The sequence below is a fragment of the Osmia bicornis genome, chromosome 3 (genome assembly GCF_907164935.1).
Source record: "Osmia bicornis bicornis chromosome 3, iOsmBic2.1, whole genome shotgun sequence".
In the NCBI taxonomy this organism is placed as follows: domain Eukaryota; kingdom Metazoa; phylum Arthropoda; class Insecta; order Hymenoptera; family Megachilidae; genus Osmia; species Osmia bicornis.
In genome coordinates, this window is record NC_060218.1 from 2,530,967 (window position 1) to 2,554,154 (window position 23,188).

At 34.6% G+C, this 23,188-nt stretch overlaps 6 protein-coding genes across 11 annotated transcripts in view; 3 read left to right on the plus strand and 3 right to left on the minus strand.

Moving 5' to 3' along the window:
• The window catches only part of LOC114877664 (guanine nucleotide-binding protein G(s) subunit alpha), a 22,172-nt gene extending 16,808 nt beyond the window's left edge, over positions 1-5,364 (plus strand). The window contains exon 10 of the mRNA XM_029190544.2: positions 26-5,364. Coding sequence (XP_029046377.1) covers positions 26-172 — 147 coding nt within the window. The 3' untranslated portion in view covers positions 173-5,364. The remainder of the gene's footprint in view (positions 1-25) is intronic.
• Positions 732-12,736, minus strand: LOC114877642 (ATP-dependent RNA helicase Ddx1). The gene is made up of 12 exons (XM_029190491.2): positions 12,613-12,736; positions 12,442-12,493; positions 12,166-12,359; positions 11,894-12,093; positions 11,339-11,818; positions 11,110-11,279; positions 10,879-11,041; positions 10,631-10,817; positions 10,270-10,563; positions 9,976-10,193; positions 9,785-9,905; positions 732-9,722 (listed from the first exon to the last, which is right to left on the minus strand). The coding sequence occupies exons 1-12, from the start codon at positions 12,626-12,628 to the stop codon at positions 9,604-9,606; spliced, it is 2,214 nt and encodes a 737-aa protein (XP_029046324.1). The 5' UTR covers positions 12,629-12,736; the 3' UTR covers positions 732-9,603.
• A 652-nt stretch (positions 12,737-13,388) lies between these two features.
• On the plus strand, positions 13,389-14,072 carry LOC114877695 (biogenesis of lysosome-related organelles complex 1 subunit 2). Its single transcript, XM_029190625.2, has one exon. It carries the CDS (start codon positions 13,523-13,525, stop codon positions 14,009-14,011), a length of 489 nt encoding a protein of 162 aa, XP_029046458.1. The 5' UTR covers positions 13,389-13,522; the 3' UTR covers positions 14,012-14,072.
• A 100-nt stretch (positions 14,073-14,172) lies between these two features.
• Positions 14,173-16,417, minus strand: LOC114877702 (elongin-C). Of its 2 annotated transcripts, XM_029190637.2 has the most exons (5): positions 16,134-16,417; positions 15,771-15,829; positions 15,520-15,585; positions 15,162-15,355; positions 14,173-15,082 (listed from the first exon to the last, which is right to left on the minus strand). In XM_029190637.2, exons 2-5 carry the CDS (start codon positions 15,801-15,803, stop codon positions 14,941-14,943), a joined length of 435 nt encoding a protein of 144 aa, XP_029046470.1. In that variant the 5' UTR covers positions 15,804-15,829; positions 16,134-16,417; the 3' UTR covers positions 14,173-14,940. The 2 variants fall into 2 exon arrangements, with proteins under 2 accessions (XP_029046470.1, XP_029046477.1); XM_029190644.2 differs by lacking the exon at positions 15,520-15,585 and having other exon boundaries at positions 16,134-16,413.
• Positions 16,418-18,199: 1,782 nt separating this feature from the next.
• LOC114877659 (sister chromatid cohesion protein DCC1) lies at positions 18,200-20,493 on the plus strand. The gene is made up of 8 exons (XM_029190531.2): positions 18,200-18,433; positions 18,507-18,683; positions 18,762-18,948; positions 19,017-19,209; positions 19,341-19,557; positions 19,627-19,736; positions 19,808-19,991; positions 20,057-20,493. Exons 1-8 carry the CDS (start codon positions 18,414-18,416, stop codon positions 20,160-20,162), a joined length of 1,194 nt encoding a protein of 397 aa, XP_029046364.1. The 5' UTR covers positions 18,200-18,413; the 3' UTR covers positions 20,163-20,493.
• A 203-nt stretch (positions 20,494-20,696) lies between these two features.
• LOC114877622 (focal adhesion kinase 1) overlaps positions 20,697-23,188 on the minus strand; it is a 30,432-nt gene continuing 27,940 nt past the window's right edge. For 4 of the 5 annotated variants that reach the window (XM_029190473.2, XM_046285044.1, XM_046285041.1 and 1 more), the window contains 4 exons: positions 22,921-23,152; positions 22,549-22,840; positions 22,140-22,473; positions 20,697-22,059 (listed from right to left, as the gene is read on the minus strand). In XM_029190473.2, coding sequence (XP_029046306.1) covers positions 22,162-22,473; positions 22,549-22,840; positions 22,921-23,152 — 836 coding nt within the window. In that variant the 3' untranslated portion in view covers positions 20,697-22,059; positions 22,140-22,161. The remainder of the gene's footprint in view (positions 22,060-22,139; positions 22,474-22,548; positions 22,841-22,920; positions 23,153-23,188) is intronic. The other variant, XM_046285043.1, reaches the window with a different exon arrangement.

Below are 23,188 nucleotides of genomic sequence, written 5' to 3' on the forward strand. Positions count from 1 at the left end.
AATCTCTTTTATTTATTTTTTGCAGCGTATAAGCACAGCAAGCGGCGACGGCAAGCACTATTGTTATCCGCACTTCACATGCGCCGTCGACACAGAGAACATCAAGAGAGTGTTTAACGATTGTCGGGACATCATTCAACGGATGCACTTGCGTCAGTACGAGCTGTTGTGACTTCGTTCCTGCCGACGTGTCGTCCTGTTCTCGTCTATTCGTATGAAGATCACTATGGTATCGTTGCGGCTCGAGCTAACGCGAGTCTACAAGCTTCTTGTCGTACGATGTCCGATCGAAATTTTTTATCGCGATCTACGACGATTTTGAGTTGCGTTGGAACTCTTCTTCGCGTGTCTGAGATCGTTCGGCATTCAGAGAATGAAATGATACGTTACGCGTCGAAGGATCCTCCGTACGAGATACACCGTTTTGTGGATCGAACGACTCCGAAGTCGATCGTTCTTCTTCTTCGACGAAGATTCCAAGGAGAAACGTTGATACGCAGCGGTTGAGGGTTACCTAAAACAAAATCTCGTCCCGCGACAGAGGATACACTTCTTCTCTTTTCTTTTATTTTTTTATTTTTTTTTTTTTTTGCACAGAATCGCTTTATTATATCGTCATTGGTGTACAAGCAAAACAACAATGCCCCTCCTAGCGTTTAACGATTCTACACACCAAAACGTGCGTCTCGACGAAAGATATTTCAAATCTCTCGGGCATTTCTCGATCACTCGACTCCTTGATTTTTTTTTTTTTTTTTTTTTTTAAATTAGGTTTCGACGTACAGTGTGCTGAACGTGGGAATACAACGTTCGTTGCTAATAGAAACACGTGCAATTTTAAACTAATTACCTCGTTAATTTTTATTCTAATTACGCATCAATTCGTTGATAAGCAGAGCGTATGAACGTTCGTTACGCGACGTCGACGTGTTCACCAAGTGGATATCCACGACGATCGTGCGGAAACGGCTCTTTAGTTTCGTCTGGCACACTCGTCGCGTTCATTGTGTATCGTTCAGATTTAGTATTAAGAAACGTTTCCTAAGACTTAGGTAATTGTCTCTGATAAAAAGTCCTTATCGTTGATAACGTTTTCTTTTACTCGTTTCTCGAATCTCTATCTTTTTCTCCTCGCCCCGTCTCACCCCCTTGTCAAACGAGATCTTCTTGCAGAAAAAAAAAAAAAGAAAATTAATTTTACCCAACCTTCCGAATCTCCAGTTTAAATCGCATTGGCCCGATCCGTAGGAGTCTTTCAGCCGCATCTTTTTACAAGAAGAGTATTTTGTGAGATTTTACAGTATTTCGACGAGCGTTTTAATTGTATAACTATGTATCAAATATGTACAGGGTGACCGTCCACGGATTCATGTTTTTTATGTACGTTTCCTATCGAATATCGAGATTCCTCCACCCGATATCGTTTCTACTGATTTCCATTGAGACTACTTTTAATTCTCGTGTACTTAGGGCACGTTGTTCTCGTTGTAGCTACTGTCTCTACATGTTGAATCCTAAACAACAATCTGCAAAGAAGGATGTTGTGCCACGTTTGAAGAAAAAAAAGAAAGGGATAAAGGTGTTGATTTTACACGTACACTCTATTTGACTAGCGGTTAGACCCCGACATTTACAATCAAACTATCGTTGATGTAACGTTACAACATACCAGAGATTATAATATGTTGCTTATTCATTCGACTCTCATAACGCAAAGTCCTGGGTCACGTTTTCGAGTAGAGCACGCTTCATGGTCCCCGAACGTTTATAATACGGATAACGTGTACAGGATGTTGAGAAAGTGATAGTCGTTGATTTCAGAAGCGATTCTCCACCTCCGATGTATTTTATTCAATGGTTTCATTGGTTCAGTTTTGTTCCTCGGATCATTCACCGTGATGCGAAGAATTACTCGGGAATATCACGACTAAGACTTTGTCATCGATCTTGTAAAAATCTGAATCATTCGGTAATCGGTTGTCATCGGTACTCCTTTAGGATTAATATCCTGAACCAACCATGCGATGTTGCGAATTTCTTATCTCATGTATCTTTACTATTTGGACACCCTGTATATGATAAGTCTCCTATTCATTTTTCTCGAATTTTAACTGTATTTTTTTTTTTTTTCATTTTTTCTTTTCGTTTCATACTACTAGATCCAGCGGACGAGATGTTTCTATACACATGTGCGAATTGTTTCGAACATATGGTGCATGAATATAAATTCTCATTACAAATTCATAAACAATTTAATACACGGGATTAAGAAAAAAAGAAAAGAAAGGAAAATACATCTGTAAGGAGAGTCAGTGGTGCAGGCAACTATCTCGTATCCGCTGGATCGAGTGCCAGTTACCGATCTGTGTAACGTCTACTTTTAATTAATAGATAACGAGAGTTTAACGTGAAATTAAACCGAGTAAAATAAGGAAATACGAATTAAGCCACGATCCGAGAAGGTTTTATGTAACATGACGTAAATATATTGGGGCATCCGGTCTTACTATCCTTATTATCGTCTTGTTCCAAACTCGATCACGTTCGCTCCTTTTTATAACAAAGATTATTTATTTGTAACGCAACATGGAGAACAGAAGTATACATCTAAACCATTGTCTGTATATTTGATTCTTTTTATATGCTTCTTCAAAGATCTGTGTATCAATGGTGCTATGGTAGAACTCTATTTATTTAAATGGGCAAAGATTTGTGTTAACCAGATATTTGGTAAAATTTTCTTTGGATAAACAGAGTTCTCCCATCTGCGCCTCTTTCTCAATCGTCTCGACAAATTTTATCCACTTGGCATCGGTCATTTTATATTTCATTTGTTTCAATGATGTTTCCAGTCTGATCGTAATTAAACAGATGTGACTGTTGAAACGATGAGGATAGAAATTCCGGACATTGCATAACGATTACTCCGTAAATGCTAACGAGCCCACACCTCTCCTCCTCCTGTTCCTCCTCCACGATCGTAATGTACTCTCGTGTAACCGATATCAATGTATGGGCCCGTTGTATGCATACCACACACACATACACATATTAATTATATGTATACCTGTCGTACTAATATACATAAATTGACAAGCCATAGTTTGTAAAACGGTATTTATAAACTTTACCAAGTGTTATTTTTACTGTGAAACCGATTACAGATATTGCGAGAGTGCAATGGAATGCGAGAGAAAAATGCGAGCATGTTTTCGGTGAGAGTAATATTGTTACATATGTCGATCAACAAAACTTCCGTGAAACTTTGAATGTTCACTACCCCCCAGCACAAACAGACGCGAATCATCGTAATCGTGTGTACTGCAAGCCGTATGAACGAGTATCGTGTAACTAGTATTGTTACGAGTATTCTTATACTACCGCTACTACTATCACCATGATTTTTCTTTCTTCGTTTCGTTGCGTTTCTTTTCTTCTGAAAGAGATACGCGATCGTTCTAATTTCGAGTGGCGTTGAATAACGTAGGATAACGAAGGATGAAGCTACGAGTGCATTGGCAAACGATGTTGATGCGAACAATGATGCAGTTGGTACAGAACTTTTCACTCGAAACGACTCGAATCGTGAACAATGAATCATAATCTATTGTATTATTATTTTCTATGTATCACGATGCATCATTCGACGCTTGCCAATGTACAATAATGTGCAATGATGCGAAAAATAGCTGCCCGTGAAATCATTGTCCCTGTTAGTCTAACAGACGGTGGCAATAACACACACGAAAGAAAGAAAGAAAGAGAAAGATAAGAATGAAACATTTGCTATTATTACCTGTGTTGAATGTAAAGGGAAAATTCGTGAGTGTAAATTATAATCGACTGTGTTTTGTGTGTGTGTGTGCGTGCGCGCGTACGTGATCGAAAGAAAGAAACGGATAACCGAATTAAAATAACCATTTTACGTGGCCACGATTATACCGATTATACATATACATACATTATATACATATATATAATTATACATATTGTATACATACGCCGATCGCACAAGTTTTTTTCTTTTTATTGTACGTACAATGTGTACCAGGCATGTGAATATGTACATGTAAAAACTAAAGCGGTGCAAGTAATTATTATTTGTAAATACTACAATGGCAGATTCGTGTGATCATAAAAAGGCAAATGACGACGTATCGATAGATTGACGAAGTTAAATATTCTATTTATGTGTACATGGCAAAAATTTCTGTCTTCTCTTGGAAGGAACAGGTATAGAGGAATGGAATCTCTACACCTTTCCCTACCAAGAGAAGACATCGATCACTCGCCGGGTGTACATTTATTGATACGAATCGCGCGTTACGCGGTAAGATCGAACAGTTTACGTTTTCGATCTCGTCGATCGCGAATACGTTTGCATTTAAAGATCCCTCGATAAACGTCTCGATCATTTAGCTACTGTGCGCGTGCAACGTACGAAACTTGGTTTTTATTTTCGTTCGAATTCGAACGACCCCGCTGGTGATTTACAAGAGAACGATCCTCCTCGTTTCTTTGCGATTACGATTGCGAATGGAAATGGAGCGCGTCGTCCACCAAGTCGAAATTATTGCGTTTAGTCAAAAAATTCTTTGTGGGCCACGTTGCTGTGCATGGGAGATTGAACGAGAGAGTATTGCCTTAAGAAGCGAAAGTCAAAGTAGACTGGACGCGATCTGAATCGTCGTAATGAAAAAGTAAAACACTGCTGGTGATTATTACCGATACTAATTAACTGGCAGTGTTCTTGACTTCTTAATCAGATCGCTAAACGACGATTCGAGGTACCGGTAAGGAACGATATAGAAAAAAATGGAAATTAATAATAAATGTATAGAATTATTAATCAATGTATTCAAGATTTTAGCAAAAGTATCAAGTAAATACATAACAGTGTTTACTATTCGTAGTAAATCGATTCATTTACCGGATAATCCATACATTGGCTAATAAGAATACATATTTATTATAAAAAAAGAAATCTCGATTCGTTACGCGTATCCGAACGATAAGCCACGAAACGTCTGCTATTAGATAAATAACGTTCGCGTTTATGTTAAGGATACAGAGTCATTTATTGTGATCGTCTTATCGTTACACTGTTATTCGATAATGAAAAAGAAATGAATTGTCTTTACACGGTCAGATTTTATTGAAACGGATAATGTAGTTATATTATTATTAATTATTGTCGTCGTCATTATCGTCATCTTGTCATCATCATCATCATTCTCATCATCGTTATTGTCGTTATTATAAACCTGTTAACCGAGTCATTTTTCAATCGGAAAGGAGTCATTTCTCCTTCTCAACTGTGTAACAAGAAGTGAATAAAGTAGAACCGATTTATCTTCTACGCAACATACGTATTTTTCTTCGTAATTAAAGCGTAACGATGCAACAATTTGTTTGCGTATATTCGCTCGAACGACGGGTTAATACGTTCCCATGGGTCACTTCGATTAACCCACGAACGACGGTGCTGGGTCGATGATCGTGATCCAAACATATACACCGGTGCCATCGATCATTGATTAAACACTCAAGTTTGCGTTTGTGATATAATTTTTGAATCTAGTTTGAACAATTCGCACGATAAAGGAACGTATTAACTCGTCCTTTTCTCGGTTAACAGGTTAAATGTTGTCATTATTATTGTGATCAGCGATTACTTCTGTAATCATTGTTAACGAAAAGCTATCTCCGGGGAGAAGAAATTCTGTGCAATTTAGATCGATGTAATTTATTTAAATGATCATATGCGCAGAGAGCGAAACGATCGTTCTGAAAGTTAAAATTATTCAATCGATGAATCAAAGTCAACAAGATCAATCGATATAACGATTAACGTTCTAATAAATGTCGATGCGTTTTTCATACGCATACGCAGACATTCAGGTGCGTATTTTTATTTCTTGGCGAAATTAATTCCATGACCAGAAAGGAAAAAAAAAGCGTCGTTTATTAATTATTTGGTCTATAAAATTCACCCGGCTCCGACATTCGAGGGTGTAAACGAAAGTGGTCTTTTACTAAAAAAAAAGAAATCATGCACGTTCATTTGTTTCAAATAACCGAAGCTTATCATTTCTATGTCAGCTTTTCACTACGCAACATCCTTAGCGGTAAAGTAGAATTAATTACTTACGTCACATCATTATTATCGTCTGTCTCTCTCGAAAGATACAGACACGTTGCGTTCGTGATTAACGAGCGTCTAATTAAACGATCGCGTAAACGTGTACGATCCTACCGTAGGTAAAATGTCAAAGAAACATAGTAGCAGGTTGTTGCATATCAAACGTGCAAAGTATAAATATAATTTCATGACAGAAAATTATCGTCAAATATCACTTATGCCACATCAATTCGAAGCTTAAAGTTTCACCTTTCGTTGATATTCTTAATACAAAAATGGCTGGTTGTCAATTATATCAAACCATGGACGTTCTAATCAAACATTTCATCTGCAACAACCTAATATCATTTGTGGTGCATTGAATTATCTTTAATAGCCTTTTCGAATTTACGAATAGGTACCAAAAAAAAGAAGGACATAAATGTTCCATTGTCTTCTATCTGATAACATCTACAACCGTTGTGTATCATGGTTCCCGATTGTGGATCGTGCCTTTCTATATAACTTCTCTACAAACCGTGTTTCGTTCGTTCCTCGTGATTGATAAAAAAAAAAAAAAAAAAAAATCAAGATTACTTTAACTCATAGAACATAGCGAGAGTGATCTTACGTTGACGAAACGCTTCGATTCATTTCAACGATGTGTAACTAATCTCTTCTTTAGTTCTATCAAACGACTGCCTCAATGTAAGACCACTTGTTGTTGTTTTTATTTTCTGTCGAATTAGATGAAATAATAAAGAAAGAACAAGAGAAAGAAGCTACTTGTGCCTCGAGCGCGCCAAAACTGTCCTATTCGTTAAGTATAAAAATAGAGGGAAAGAAGAGGAGTCAAACAATGGGCTCTTGCCACACGTATTCTATTCGAAGTAATTTCTATGAAAAATATATGTGTACGGTGATCGATCGTCGATCCGTTATCCGGAATCGAACGTTTCTTTTTTTCTAGTCTTCGGATCTTGTTCGCTAGGATCCGGGAAAAAGCTTCTCTGAGGAGCAAACGGAAACAATGATGAGCGTTCGTTTAATGATGGTTTCCAAGTGGAAACTGGCGAACATTTAATTGGAATTTTTCAAAGGAAGAAAAAGCATTAGACGAAGTTGTATCGTTGATCCTAGCGATGAAAGGAAGAACGACGAGAGGATCACTTAATTGTTCGTGAATAAATATGTATCCACGTAATAGAGAACGAGAATATGAAACTTTAAAAAAAAAAAAAAAAAAAAAAAAGCGAGAGAGAAAAGAAGAGTTACCAGCTCGTCGATAAGTAATGTCCCTCCAGTCCATCATCAGCATCCCTCTCTCGATACACCCGTGTTTTTCTCCCTTAATTCTTAAATGAATTCGTTGTTGCGTGTCTCTCTTGTTAGAAGTAACGTTTAGCCGAAGACTTAAACGAATGGAAAAGATAAGAGATCGTTGAACAATTGTAACATTCGATATTGCGCTGATCATACGAGCGAGTGCGTGGAAGAAAAAAAAACAGAAATGAAACTATACGTGATGTAAATGAATAAATAAGAAAAGGAGAAAAATTCTTTAGGAAAAATTGAAAATTGAATGTTGTCCGCCCCATGATTTCTCGAATCACACCGCGTGTTCTTACGCGGGAGATATTTTCTTTTCTATTCTTTTCAAGCGTTCATGATAAAACTGCACAATTAAAAAACAAACGCAGACACACATACATACATATACACATTATTGCGTACAATGCAATCAAACGAAAAAAAATATATTAATGGTTACTATATGAAATACGCGAACGGGTATTGATCACCTGAGTCGTTTAGTTGTCCAAGCTATTTAAGTAAAAATCGTGGGGTGGACGTGTAGCATATACGATAAACTGATATACATATAAGTACATAAATAAATAAATGAATATATATATTATACAGGTTGTCTCAGAAAAAATGTACATCGTGCAAACTACAAATTCTTGATGAAAAAAGGGATCGAAAAGTCCTTTGCTATTTTGTAATCAGCGATTTTATTTAAGAGATATAAGCGATTTAAAATTGGATACTTCATTTCCGGCGCGCTCTGTTTAAATTTAGGCGGCTGATCACGTGGTCCCAGTCACGTGTTGAAAGCGTCAGTATTATCGCGTCGACAGGTGCGGGTGTCATTTGTGATGGGTACTTTAAATTTAATTTAGTCCAGTCACTGCTAAAATTATATTAAAACTGAAGCATTAAATTAACAAGGTAATTAATTATAATTTTTTTGCGTGAATGTATTTTCCCCTACGATCAGCTACAACCTGAGATATACATTGGCGCCATCATTCAATTTTTAAATACGTATATCTTAGAAATAAAATCACAAATTATAAAGTGGTAAAGGAATTTTTTATCATTTGCCATAAAAGATTTCCAGTTTCCACGGTGTTCGTTCTTTTTGAGGCACTCTGTATATATTATATAAATATAATTCAACCGAGTTAAAGCGATCGAGTGAAACTTTTCGAAGTGTGTGTTATCGAGCGTGCCATTTTAAGAGAGAGAGAATGGTGTGAACGACTAAATGTGTTTTTAGATTACAAGAAACAGGAAAAAAAAATATTTCATTCTCATTCTGTGATGATTGTCTGAATATAAAAAGAGAGAGAAAGAGAGAGAGAGAAAAAAGGAAATGTTTTCATGAATCTATGCTGATTAATCAATTAAATTAGCGTGTAAATGGTTTGACTCTATATTGTATTAACTGCGACAATGGAATGAAAACCATCTTAAAAGTGTGAAAAGAAATGCATTCATAAACGCGTGAATCAATCGTGCACACTGTTTGAAAGGGAGAGAGAACACATGTATGCTGTACCCGAATACAAAAAAAGCAAACAGTATGATTTGTATACTGTGTAACTATAGTCGTTTACCATTGATTTCGAGAAATGTGTATAAAATTATTATGTGTAATTAAACAGAAGTCATTTAGTAAATTTTAAGAGTATAAATGATATATAATTATACTGTTCGAAAAAAAAAAAAAAAAAAACTGAGATCGTACGTGTGCCCCTCGTGCGCACGTATCACAAAACACAAACAAAGGATATTGCGAAGGTTAACAAAAACTAAACACTGCAAAGTCACTGTATTATACATTTGTGTAACTAAAATAGCGATGGTACAATTATGAAGATTATAAAAAATACAATAAACACTTACCGGATGTCTTATATACACATATACGAAATGGTATTTACGCGAGTCAATTTCTTTTGTTCTTCTTTTTTTTAAATGATTAATTTGTAAAAAATACTCCTTGTTACGTGCGAATTGAAACTTTATATTATATGTAACAAATTTATATATTACATTTGAAAATTACAGTACACTGTATTTCTGGGTATTAAAATTATTAGAACACTAGAAATAACATTCAAACACAAAATTGAATACTCAATTTGCAAAGCATGATAGTAGATCTTGATTTCTCATATTAAGTTAACGCAATTTTAGTTCGCTGCTGCAGCCATATGCCTTTCCAAATGCAAAAGTTGTGCTCTTGATTCCAAGGAAGATAACTCAGCCACGTAAGGTGCCATTTGTTCAACGTGATTTTGATAAGTCGAACCTAAATAGTTTATAAATATTAAAATACAGTTTATTGTATAATTCAAATACAGAAATACGTACCCATGTTTGCTCTTCTTTCTCCGTATATAACTTTCCCGTCGAACTCGTTCATAGGAACTTTCATATCCGGTTCAACTTGTTGAATTGTGATATTTAGGTGATCCTCGATTTCGGCTAAATACTAAAGCAATATAAATTAGATCTTTAATAAAGAGAAACATCTGAATATGTTATATTTTACTAAAACTTACATTTGGTTCATTGTACCAGGTACAACAACCACCCTTGTCGGTAAGATTAGTGTTGTTGCAATTTCTTCCGCGGCTGGGACACCACTCACCATGGTACCACACTTTTTCTGGTACTTTGCTAACTAATGAAATAGCCAAACCCATTCGTTCAGCTCTACCAACTCTACCGATACGATGCACGTAGTTTGATTTCTCATCAGGTAGAGTCATATTAATCACTATAGGAAGAAGATTATAAACTTAATTAAACAAAGTCACATGTACACATGTCGCGTACAAACTTCAAATACGTACTGAATGGTAGCCCAGTAATATCTAAACCTCTAGCAGCAACATCGGTACAGATCAAGAACTTTACTTCTTGTTTCTTGAACTTTTCTAAATTAGCTTTCCGTTCGGCAGGCTTTCGATCACCGTGTAAACATACGCACGAAAATTGATTTCCTCCAACTTGCTTCAAATACCGTTCCAAATTATCGCAATCTATTTTAGTTCTACAGAAGATGATAGCTCTATCCATGTTGTGCATCTTGATGGCACGAATACAGTATTCGCCTTTTAGTATTTTCACACTTTCTGATAGCGTCTCTGTAAAATTTTTAATTACACAATCAGTAGAATATCATAGTAATAATCAGAGTGATTTGAAACATACCAGGATCGTTACTTCCTGGTCTTATATTATCTCGTTGATGTACACCGTCAGTTTCTATGTGTCTTCTTAAGTTATGCCAAGATTTATCTTTCTGCGGATCTAACATTACAACAACGTGATGCACAGTTTCGGGTACAGCATCTTCACCTTTTAAATCTACCCATGTTGGAAAATGCATCAGGCGATCCTATAGAAAAACTTGCTATATAGCTTTCTACGAAATATAAATGGTTATTACAGATACTTACTGCCATTTTTTTCACTTCAAAAGAATGCAACGTGGCCGAACACACGATCATTTGCAGTCTTTTTCCATCTGATGTAACTTTTGGTATTTGTTTATGCAAACGTTCGATTAATTCCGTGTAACCTTGCTTCAATAGACCATCAGCTTCGTCCAAAATAAAGAATCTAAAAACATATTATATTATAATACTGATTATCTCCATGAAATCAGAATGCAGTAACTTTTACAATACCTGCAATGTGTTAGGGACAAATAGCCTCCTTGTATCAGATCTTCTAAACGTCCTGGTGTTCCAACCACTATGTCCACACCTGAATTTAGCTTAGAAATCTGTTCTTTTACACTTACTCCTCCAATAACTAACAAATCTTTGATGGTAGGATCTGTTAGATATTTTTTAAACTAAATAAAAATATCATTTAGTTATTAATAGTAAAATTTTTTAATTATTAACAGCTTACCTTTTGAATCTGATTATATGTTTGTTCAGCAAGTTCCCGCGATGGTTCCATAATTATAGCTTGAGGAGCATTAGGTTTTGGTTTGCTATCCTCTATACTTTGACCTTGACTAGTATTATTAGGATTTTCCCTAACACATTCTTTAGGAACTGAAGCAAGAGGTATGTGATCTTTTAAATGACCAGATGGTGGATATTTAAATGGTTGTGCTCCAAAATTAAATGACATTTCAGCATTTTTTAATACAACAGCTGGATAGTAGGTCTGTGACTTTTGTTGTGCATTCAAGTTGAATGCTACATTAAGATCTTTACCATTTTTTGTAAACCTAATATGCCCATTTGATAAATCTAAGTAACATCCAATTACATCATGCATTCCAAAAGGTTCTCCGTAATCGTCAAACCGTTTCGCATTTGACATTTTACCAGTACCACCAAAACCAAAGCCAAACTTGTCTGTTCCCAGATCCAATGTGGCCTGTGAGATATCATGATTAATATAGTTTTTTGAATGATTATTTATGAAAAGTTAATAAAAATGTAAGATAATTACTTCAGCTGTAGACCAGCCTACACGGCATAAACCTTCATCAGTTACTATAGCTTCATAGAAAAATTTTTCTTTCCCATGTACTCCTTTGTTTGCTCTGCAACCATGCCATTCCTTTTGTTCACGACTCTGACATCTCAGGCCATCTGGAGTAACAGCTAGAGCTCTTCCTCTATCAAATAAACTCAATGCCCAATGTGTAGCTAGGAATAATTATGACAGTCATTCAGTTAAATAAAACAATGTTACTAGTCATTAGCAAGAAGACAACATACAAGGCTGATGATGTCCTGTAGAACTTGTTTTAGCTGTTTTGCCAGATTCTATATCCTTTAGAGTTTCGCATACAATTTGTATAACTGGCAAACAGAAAGCACCAGTTTTTCCACTACCAGTCTCTGCAGCCATCAATACATCTCCACCACCCAAAATTAATGGAATAGCTTCAGCTTGGACATCAGTTGGTAATCTATAACAAGGTATTCGCATAACACTTTCTTATACATGACAATTCTTATTTTATTTGTATAATCCAACTTTATTATACTTACGTCCATTCCATTTCATCCACTGCGTTTGCAATTTCGGGTAGAACACCCATTTCTAAAAGAAAACGTAATTAAGATGTACAAAATTTTCACAACTTTATCAACAGTATTTTTAATCATACTTCCATTTATATGATTATAATATTCAGGAAAGGGCTAGTAAAAAATACTTACCCTCGAATGCCGCCATCCTTACAATCCTAATTAATGTTCTATCTGTAATAAATGTACAAAAAAAAAACGTAGACTGTTTACCGGTTTTCGTTCTTAGCACCACTTAACACCAAGGACTAGGTACATCCCTGCATCCTGGAACGGGGTCCCAGCAAACCCAGAACGAAATTAATGTCGGTATGTAGAGAGCGCCGGTGGTGCAACGGGGTCCCAGAAACCCCCGAACACCGGCGACGGATGGGGTCTCCGACACCCCAGAACACCAACGGTGGATGGGGTCCCAGACACCCCGTAACGTTAGCGACGGATGGGGTCTCAGAAACCCTAAAACGAAAACAAGTCGGTATGTAGAGAGCGCTAACGGTGCAATGGGGTCCCAGAAACCCCAGAACGAAAATAGGTCGGTATGCAGAGCAGCAGTGGTGGATGGGGTCTCAGAAACCCCGAACGAACACAACTCGGTATGTAGAGAGCACTAGCGGTGCAACGGGGTCTCAGACACCCCGGGACGAGAACAAGTCGGTATGTAGAGAGCGTCAGCATTGCAACGGGGTCCCAGGAACCCCTGAACGAACATCAGTCGGTATGTAGAAAACGTCAGCGGTACAACGGGGTCTCAGACACCCCAGGACGAAAGCAAGTCGGTATGTAGAGACCGCCAGCGGTGCTACGGGGTCCAAGAAACCCCGGTTCGAAAAAGGTCGGCATGTAAAAAATAGATGGGTGTCTGAGGCCCCCAAATCATGACACTTCGAAAATAAAGACATGTCTACTCTTTTGCATCTGTAGTCACTGGTGCTCTAAAAATTTGACATTTATTATAGACAGTGACTAATGGATAGCGTATATTGCCGTAATTGAAGTTATTTATTCCCGTTTATTTTCATACAAATGATTATTTATATCGACAATGACATCAATTAAAGATCCATTAAAAGAAAACGTACAAACAGAATCTTCTCTTTTTACGGAAGATCACAGTTCACGATGCGAATCACCAAAACGAGGAACTACGCTCTCGACAAGTACAAGCAGCTTCGAGGCATTAGATCCTCATGATCCAAATCTTAGTCGCCTAGCCAATACCATGTTTCAAAAAACTGGTGAATATTTACAAGAAGAACTTACAGCTACTCATGCTGATTATCGTTTATTGGAGCGATTAAACAAAGAAACCATTGCAAAGTATACTGAATTAAAAACCATATCATCAGGTGTCTCTCAATCTTTAGATTCTTTAAACGAAAAATACAAAAAGTTACAACCCATTTTGGACAACATTAATGAAATTGATGATAGTGTGACTAAGTTAGAACAGGCTGCATATAAATTAGCAGCATATTCTAAACGATTGGAAGCAAAGTTTAAAGATATTGAAAGAGATGCAAAAAACAAGTGAAACTGTGATATGGAACATAAGTTAGATAAAAATGTAAAAGGAATTAAATATAGCAAAAGTGTTTATGTTGCTGCAAAATTTATTTCTCTGTACAATTTAAGAATTGTTTGTATATAAAATTATATATTTTTTTTAACTAAAGGAGAAATAATAGCTATTAGTTTCCATTCTTACAGTTAGTTATATTAGAATAGTTTACATGTACATGTTTCTTATAAAGGTTTTGTAAAAGTGTGATGCATTTTTTTTACATTAAATCACAATACATTTCAATTCTGTAATTACTCTACTTCTTAAGTATACTGTATTCTACTTATGAACTTATTTGGAAACTACATTACCACTTAATTTCCTAGAAAATAATGTACAGTAATTTATAGTATGAACATAAACCAAAAATAAATATTCTTATATGTAATAAAAATTTAACTATAACAATGTATCAATATACTATGTTATTAAAAATGAAAATCTCTGGTATTGTATAATTTACTGAATTAACCTCTTCATTAATTACAAGTGATAAGATTTTTCGCAGTTGTAAAACAGATTAGAACAGACATGAATAAATGTTTAACATTATACTTATATTTTAATTTTTGATATAAATTTTTTTTAATGTAACAATTTATTATACTACTAAAATATATAATAAATGTAATTACATACAATCTAAAATAGCAGGTTTCAGATTTCTTAATAATCAAAGGATTTATATGTGTACATTTGGTAATCTATTGTTGAAAATCACAACTGTCCTGTGTTAAATGTTCATATATGATAGACATAAATAAAATAGAATATAAATGTCCATTAAAAAAATGTAACACCTTGCTAAATTTTGAAATAAAAACTATAACAAAAAAAGTTTAGCACATTCACAATTAAATTTAAAAATGGTTGGTAATCACTGATGTTGTTTAACGTATTTAGCAATCTAAGAAATTTCCAGCCATAAATAATTCTAATGCAATTTCAGGTGCAATAGGAAATTCTGGTATTTCTGTACTGCTATTTGTGTAGCGTACTTTGTAAGTAAAATACATGCAAACCTTTTGTAACACATGAGAGCTGCAAGCAGAGTAAATAATTTCATGTATTTTGTATACATTTGGATTTTTTGGGATGATGAACATACGAAAAAACTCACGGTATTTCACGAAAATTAACTTGATTAGCTTCATTTTCAGCAAACTGACCAGGACCACTTAACATAGCCTTTATTGTTCCACTAGTTAAGGCATGTTCCCGTTTAATAATAAATTCATGTCCATCACTGCTAACCAGTTTTACATACATTGCATTTGGTCCTTCACAACCTCCATATACAGGGCCACTTTCTTGCTAAAATTTCAATTCATTATTTACACAATGCCAAAATATTCATTTCTAAATATTGTATCTATTATTTCAAGTAATACACAACTAAATTAGTGTTAGTAACAAAATAAGAAAAGACAGGGAAGAGATCATTAAACAGCAAAATTTTAATTTGCAGAAATAGGTACCGCATGCAGGTCAATAGATGAACTGCCTTCTTCTTCTGCTCTATCGACATTTTCTTCCTCAATGGGCTTGATCCAAAGAAAAATTAGCATTAATGAATCAATTGTTTACCATAATTTTTTCCTGTTTTCCAATTAAAAGAACTAATGCCCAATTTTATAATTACAGCATATACATTTGTTTTAAATACATATCACAGATTCCATTTATCATGCACAAATGAAACATGCATAATATTTTAATAGAATCATACCTTATCAGCCTGGGAATTCACATCGTTTGACATGTTTGTCTTATTAAATATTTATTTTTCTACAAAGAAAGAAAAATGAATTAGTAGATGAAAAGGTTATTCCAAATATCAAGTCAATATGTCATAATGAATTTATTATTAATACATTAACAATATTGGTATATGTTTATAATTGATCGCAATATAAAAATTTAGATTAAAAATTAGTATAAAAAGGAAATAATGCACAAATAGAAAAGTATGACATTGTTATATTTATATAGGAGTGTATTTTGCGTTCGAAGTTATAACAGTTTGGACGAAAAATATTTAATATTGCATTTATTACTGTATCATATGTGAAGATAAAAGAATTATACATACCTTGATGAAAAATAAAATTGAATAAATCTAAACTTTTTAACACTATTTAGTAACCAGAACGATTACTAATATGGCTACGAGCACCTACGAGTTTAGTATAGTTTTCGATAAGTCGAAGCTGATGCCGTCTTCACTTTGATTTATATATGTAATGTGATGTAATGATTAAATAGAATAAAATCAAACTATAAATTCTTGTAATATATTTGAATATAAAATACATGTTTAATAATAATCGTGTTATTTTACGTAATTTTATTGCGTTTGAATTATTAAGGTGATGCGAGCGTCGAAAACTTTACCGACAGAGCCTAGAAAAATCCCTAGAAACGAGTTTTCAAATTACGTCGTTATTTCTAAACAGAATGTAAAAAAATCTGAGGGAGGTGTTCAGGAGGCCCTAAAGAATGGTAGTCTGGTCCTTATATTATCCAAATCATCAAAAAGTTATAAAATATTGAAATTTATGTTTGTCAACCGTCAAAAAAATGGCGGATCGAACTCACCTGCAATAATTTAATCGTAATATAAACATTTCTGTGAATCATGTGTTCAAATGGGTACCAGACTACCATTCTTTGGGTCAGATAGAACAAAACGAGCACCCAAGAGATGATGTACAAGCCTCTAGGTAGAAGAAATTTGACATCACTGCATCCTTTTACATCCTTGCATCCTTTTACATCTTTGCATCCTTTTACATTCTTGCATCCTTTTACATACTTGCATCCTTTTACATACTTGCATCCTTTTACATCCTTGCATCCTTTTACATTCTTGCATCCTTTTACATCCTTGCATCCTTTTACATCCTTTTCATCCTTTTACATCCTTGCATCCCTTTTGTAAGCATTCCATCATAACGCCCTTTGGCGGTAAAAAAAGGAATTAAATCACGCAAAAACTTTGGCCCTCTAGCGGCAAAAATGTGAACTAAATTTTCGATATCGAATCAGCGCCCTCTGGTTTCAGAAAAAGGAACTAAATCACGCTGAAATTTTGGCCCTCTGGCGGCAAAAATGCGAACTAAATTTTCGATGTCGAATCAGCGCCCTCTGGTTTCAGAAAAAGGAACTAAATCACGCCGAATTTTTGGCCCTCTGGCGGCAAAAATGCGAACTAAATTTTCGATGTCGAATCAGCGCCCTCTGGTTTCAGAAAAAGGAACTAAATCACGCCGAAATTTTGGCCCTCTAGCGGCAAAAATGCGAACTAAATTTTCGATGTCGAATCAGCGCCCTCTGGTTTCAGAAAAAGGAACTAAATCACGCTGAAATTTTGGCCCTCTAGCGGCAAAAATGTGAACTAAATTTTCGACGTCGAGCCAGCGCCCTCTGGCGGTAGGAAAAGGAACTAAATTTTGTACAAATTTAAATTTAAAATTATTTTTCACGAGACTTTACTTACCTTTACTTACCTTTACTTACCTTTCCTCGAACCAGTCGCCATAAGTATATTATTTATAATATGTTTATTATAAGGGTTGAAGGGATGCAAGAGATGCAGGGAGAATTCAGAAGTGTAAGGGATACAGAGATATAAAAGGTACAGCGATATTAGGGATGCGGGGAGGCTTCGGCCTCCTTCTGGGTGATAGGCTGGGGGAAGCTTTGGCTCCTCCCCAAGGAAGATGCAGTGGGGGGTGACTCCGGCCTCCCCCAGGGTGATAGGACGGGGGGAGGGGCTTGCCGCTGGGCCGCAGGTGGCCGGGGCTGGGGCCCCGGTCGTCATTGCACGCGGCCCGAGGAGTAGCCGGCGTCGGGTGTGACCCTCGGCGTCGGCGGAGATGGCACTTGGGGGAGGGTCAAAGGTTAGATCCTCCCCCGAGATGGGGCGCTATGCGCCAAGGGCGGGGGGGTCCCGATGTTGTTCGTTAGAGGTCCCGGGGCCCTCACCACAGCCCTGTGCAGGTCACCGTGGGGGTTTTAGCCGGTAAAAATCCGGCACTCCCCCCGGCCCCTCCCCAGGGTGGCTGGGGGCGTCTTTGGAAGATTTCCCCCACAAAAAAAAAAAAAAAAAAAAAATATAAGGGATGCAAAAATGTAAGGTTGCCGAGGTATAAGGAATGTCGGTATATACGAGATGCAGGAATATAGGGAATGCAGTGATATAAGGGATACAGGGATGTTATGAATGCCCTCAAATAATGCAAGGATGTGAAAGGTGACAATTGAGTTTCTGTTCGGCCTAATTTTCGATGAAACGTTGACTGTTTTACCAACGCGGAGTTCGACATCCACGCTAGCATCGCCTTAACCTGTTGTTCTTACATTTTATACAATGGAAATTGCAGATACCGGGTGAATATTAAGAATATAATGTATTAATTAACAATTCTAAATGTTTCATATGTTTTAATCTTAATTTTCGTAGGTTTTCACGAACTACGGATGAAGTATTTGATACTTTAGAATTAGCTAATATTAAAGATTCTGATTTGACAAATGAAACTGAAATTTTGTATTCTGCACTTGAAGATAATATGGATAAGTATATAAAGTTGTTAGAGATTGATGATCATTTATTGGAAGCAATTAACAAAGGAGAAAGGTAAATGTTTACTTACATTTATTAATATTTTTCTAATCATTTTTATTATTCAATTACTGTTAATAATAAAAATTTCAGTTTAACATTTCAGGGTAAGGAAGAAGATTCTGTAGCACTATGTACAAAAAGTAGAACTTATGATGTTAAAGAAACTGAAACATCTAATTCATATTTGTTAGTACCAAATACAAATATGTTTGAAAAAACAGATGGTAGAATAATAAAACATAATAACGTTTTGGGAATTTTTCATATATATTATGAGGTATAAATAACTTATAAGAAAATAGTTTTGAACTTGTAATATTAAATAAATCTGTGGAAATATTTAAGGTAAATGAATGTAAACCTAAAGTGGAAAAATTACTTGATTTGCTTGAGCCTACTTCTTTCAAAGGAATGGAATATGAATCTTCTATACCTCAAGAACTTTTATATGACTGGCATAGATTACAAAGTGAGATACAAGCCAGTGAAGAGGAATTAAAGCAGGCCTTAAAAGATTATTTAATAGTTAATATTGATGGTATCATAAATTTTTCAAGAATTACTAAGAAAAACAGTGTATAATTGATATTGATTAGTATTCTTAACTGTAATTATGCAGCCAACATAGTTAACAAGACTAACTATGTTATTTTTTATGCTCGTTTAAAGGCTATTTTCGTTTGATACCATTTGAATCTGAAGTAAGAAGCTTAACATTAATGTTAGATCTTTTTGATGAAAACTGTTGGGAGATAGATGAAGTTGATAAAGAAATTACATATGATTATTTAAAAGAATTTTTTCATAAATCAGTTTTTGATACTTTGTTTACTAAATACACAGAAGTAAGTCATAAAACCAAAAAAGATGGAACACCTTTATACAGGTATATGAAATTAACGCAACTGTAATTAGCAAGCTTAGAGTCAGAGATAAAATATGATACATATTACAGATATAATGAAGAACTTTGTTGCAAGAGTTTAGCTAAAATTCTTCTTGCTGCTTCTTCGGTAACCGAGTATAAACAATTCATGGAATCATGGAATATTGGAACACCAGAAAGTAAGCTGAAATATGTATGAAAAAATTTACGAATGAAATTTATGTTCACATTGCAATTTATTTGCATATAGAAATGAAACCAAGGGAAGAATATTTACGTGGAATAGCTCTTATTACCTGGAACAGTTATGCAATGAAAAAAGAAGTAGTAGCTTTTCCAGAAACAGATTTACCGAAAGATACTGAGGAAAGGTTTAATGCCCTATTCAAAGCAAAAGATAAGTGGACAGTAGAAGAAATAACTCCGTATATATTGTAAGTAAAAACAAAATTTCATTTATAGCACGTTTCTTTTCGTTATAAAAGTTTTCTTGTTTTAGGTGTTTAACAACAAACCAAATGAATGTTAATGCTCTTTTAACTAAATATGCCAGATGTTCGGTCATTAACGGTATTAAATATTACAGTTCAAAACTCGGTAAATGAAGAAAATTGTTGATGTTGAAATCATTCTCGCTGTTTATTTCGCTTGAGGCTGTAATACATAGTTACATTTACACCGTTCTATAAATAGTTTTTAAATATCATTACACATTGTTTATGTTTATTATTCATCATCTAATTGATAACATAACAGGGTTGATCGCGGTGGACTGTCTTTATCTCAGTATTTTCTATTTCTTTAAAGACTGCAATTATATTTTGAAAAAAAAAAACGGTTACCTGTAGTAACAGTAATAAATACTTGGTATGTTTATCCTTTCATTATGAATTACAAAATCTTATGTAACGTGACTGTAGCCGAGTAATGTAATAATATGATTAATAACAATTAAAAGTTTTTCTTCAAAATTTGTTAGCGTTTTATCAAGTATTATGATATTTATTAGGATGTATTTTTGAAAATTACATGTAATATAAGAGAATTGGAAAATAAAAATTATATTTTCTATAATAAATGATATAATGTGTTGTGATGATATAAATATGATAGTACATTATAAAATTGAAAATAAAAAAAATTTGTCGAACATTTTAATGAAATTTTAAGGATAACATTTAAAAGATAACATTTGCTTAAACTAACATTTACATAATTATCAACATCATTATTAAATGATATAAATTTTAAATATTTATTTACATATGCTTGATGTAATTTAAAAGTATTTTATGGTTTCGATGCAATAGCAGTGTCAAACGTTGTAAACATGAGTTACAAAGTCCTGGGATGACAATTCATTAGGACATTACTATACATTCTTAATGTGTTTATAGAAAAATGTATTTGCAGTATACAAGTACATCTTGGCACGTTACCATAAAATTGCGGGTTGTCTATAACACAGTGGACAATGTAAAAATGCTGTTAACGAATGTAAACAATCATTCTGACAATTAAGATCTTAATTTCATATGAAATGAAATCTTCCCAGGGACATCTAAAGTAACAAATTGTACAAAAAAGGAATACTTTATATCTATGGAATATTTAATAAATTTGTAAATGCACTAATATTGTGAGCGCATCACATTGACAAAGTTATCAGTGGCATTTTTATGCAAAGATGAAATTTTTTATAAATATTTTATAGGAACTGACTTGCCATTGAAGAATGATTCGTTTCTTTATAAAACAGTCTGTATAAATTTCATAAATTGGTATGAATTGCTAAATAATTACCTAATAGAAATAACATTCAGTCCCGTTTTTTACATTGCAATCACTCCTCATAGCAGGAAATAGACTATTAAATTACGAATTTGTAAAAACAACATTATCGTAAGATTATGTCTTACATGAAATTAAATTTTTGGATAATATTTTGAACGGTTTTTTAAATATACATTTATAAATATAATATATATATATATGTATATAGAATTATTCAACTACCTATAGGGTGATGCAATAAGACAATCTCTGGATTAATAGGTCGTATACGTCATAGCATTGCGATGATGAATTTCATATAATTTATTTTAAATAATATTAAAAAATGTGCGAGAAAATTTAAGCGTGTTATCTGGTGGATACTAAGTTCGTATGAATGGAAGAATTGAGTGCAATTCTTTATGCTTGAGGGTGCCTTTTGCGTCACCCCATGTACAGCTTTGTTATACAATAACAAATTAACAATAATTCTAAAGCTTTGGAGTGATTTCTTCGTAGTTATAACTTACATCTCTTAACAATAATCTACCGCTACATCTAATGAATACTGTCTTATCTATAAGTACGTTTAGACAAAGTCTGTTAAATGTTAAAAAGAGCTATAAAGCGCAAATACTAAATCTCTTGCTGCTGAGTTATGCGCGAGATATAGATGGGTAACTTGCACGACGTTATCTATGTACATAGAAATATTTCTCCGAAGTTTTCCTAAAATTAATAAGCATAAAATGCAACGAACAAATAAGAAGCTTTAGGTATACAATTTTGTGGTAATAAATGAGTCATACCTTAATGCAAGGCACCTCGTTGTTAGCTATCAGTTGTCGCACTTTCATTTGTTGTTTTATTATTGGACGCAAACACTGACTGTTGATTAACACCTGTTGTCACTGTTTGACTTTGATGAACTGTTTGAACTAAATTACAAGTAACTGGTACCATTGGCGGTAGATTAACTGAATTATTCATAGGACTGATATTACATGACAACGATGGTCTTTTTCTTTCTAAACTATTTGTTGTCATTTGTCTTCTGGTCGTTGAATTACGTTCGAGACTGTTAGTAACAATGTGATGCCTTCTTTCTAAACTAGAGCTAGAATTAACATCACTTTGACTACCCTGAAATAGAATATTTGTTACGTTTAATTTTATTATAAATGAACTCTACCAAATCTATTACAGAACACAATTTACCTGAAGCGAGCGATCGACGGATTGGCCCATTCTATGTAAAAGTTCACCACTTTGACTCTGTCTGAACGTCGTACCCTGACGTTCACTCGACTGACTTCTCCTCAGAAATTGTTCTCCAGATTGACTGGAACGAATACGGTTTTCCGGCGTAGATTCTTTTGGTGCATTAATATTGTTTTGCTTCTGACAAATCTGGTTATCTACGTACGGGTAACGAATACGAATCGAATCGATTACATCCAGCAGATTCTTTGCGTCCATTGCTAAAATGTGTGCTGCTGACAACATTCCTCTGAAAACGTACACGTATTATTTACAACTATCCCTTGTAACCTGTGACAATTTACTATTACATAATTATTGAAAACATACTTTCGATATTCTACGTCTAAAGTAGTAGCGCTGTATTTCTGAGCTTGTTTCATAGCGGTTACAAGTTCTGCCATATCTTTGCTAAGAACTTTATGCGCCATTTCTACCTCGCGATGAGCAGATATAGGTAGTATATCCATCAAAGCATCCACAGATGAAAGCAAGGCTTTTAATTCAATACCTACTTTACGTACTAACTCCAAGTATTGTTCCGCTTTGCTCTGCTGCACACCTGCGCATTTGTAATTTCATTAAAATATCGTTTAAC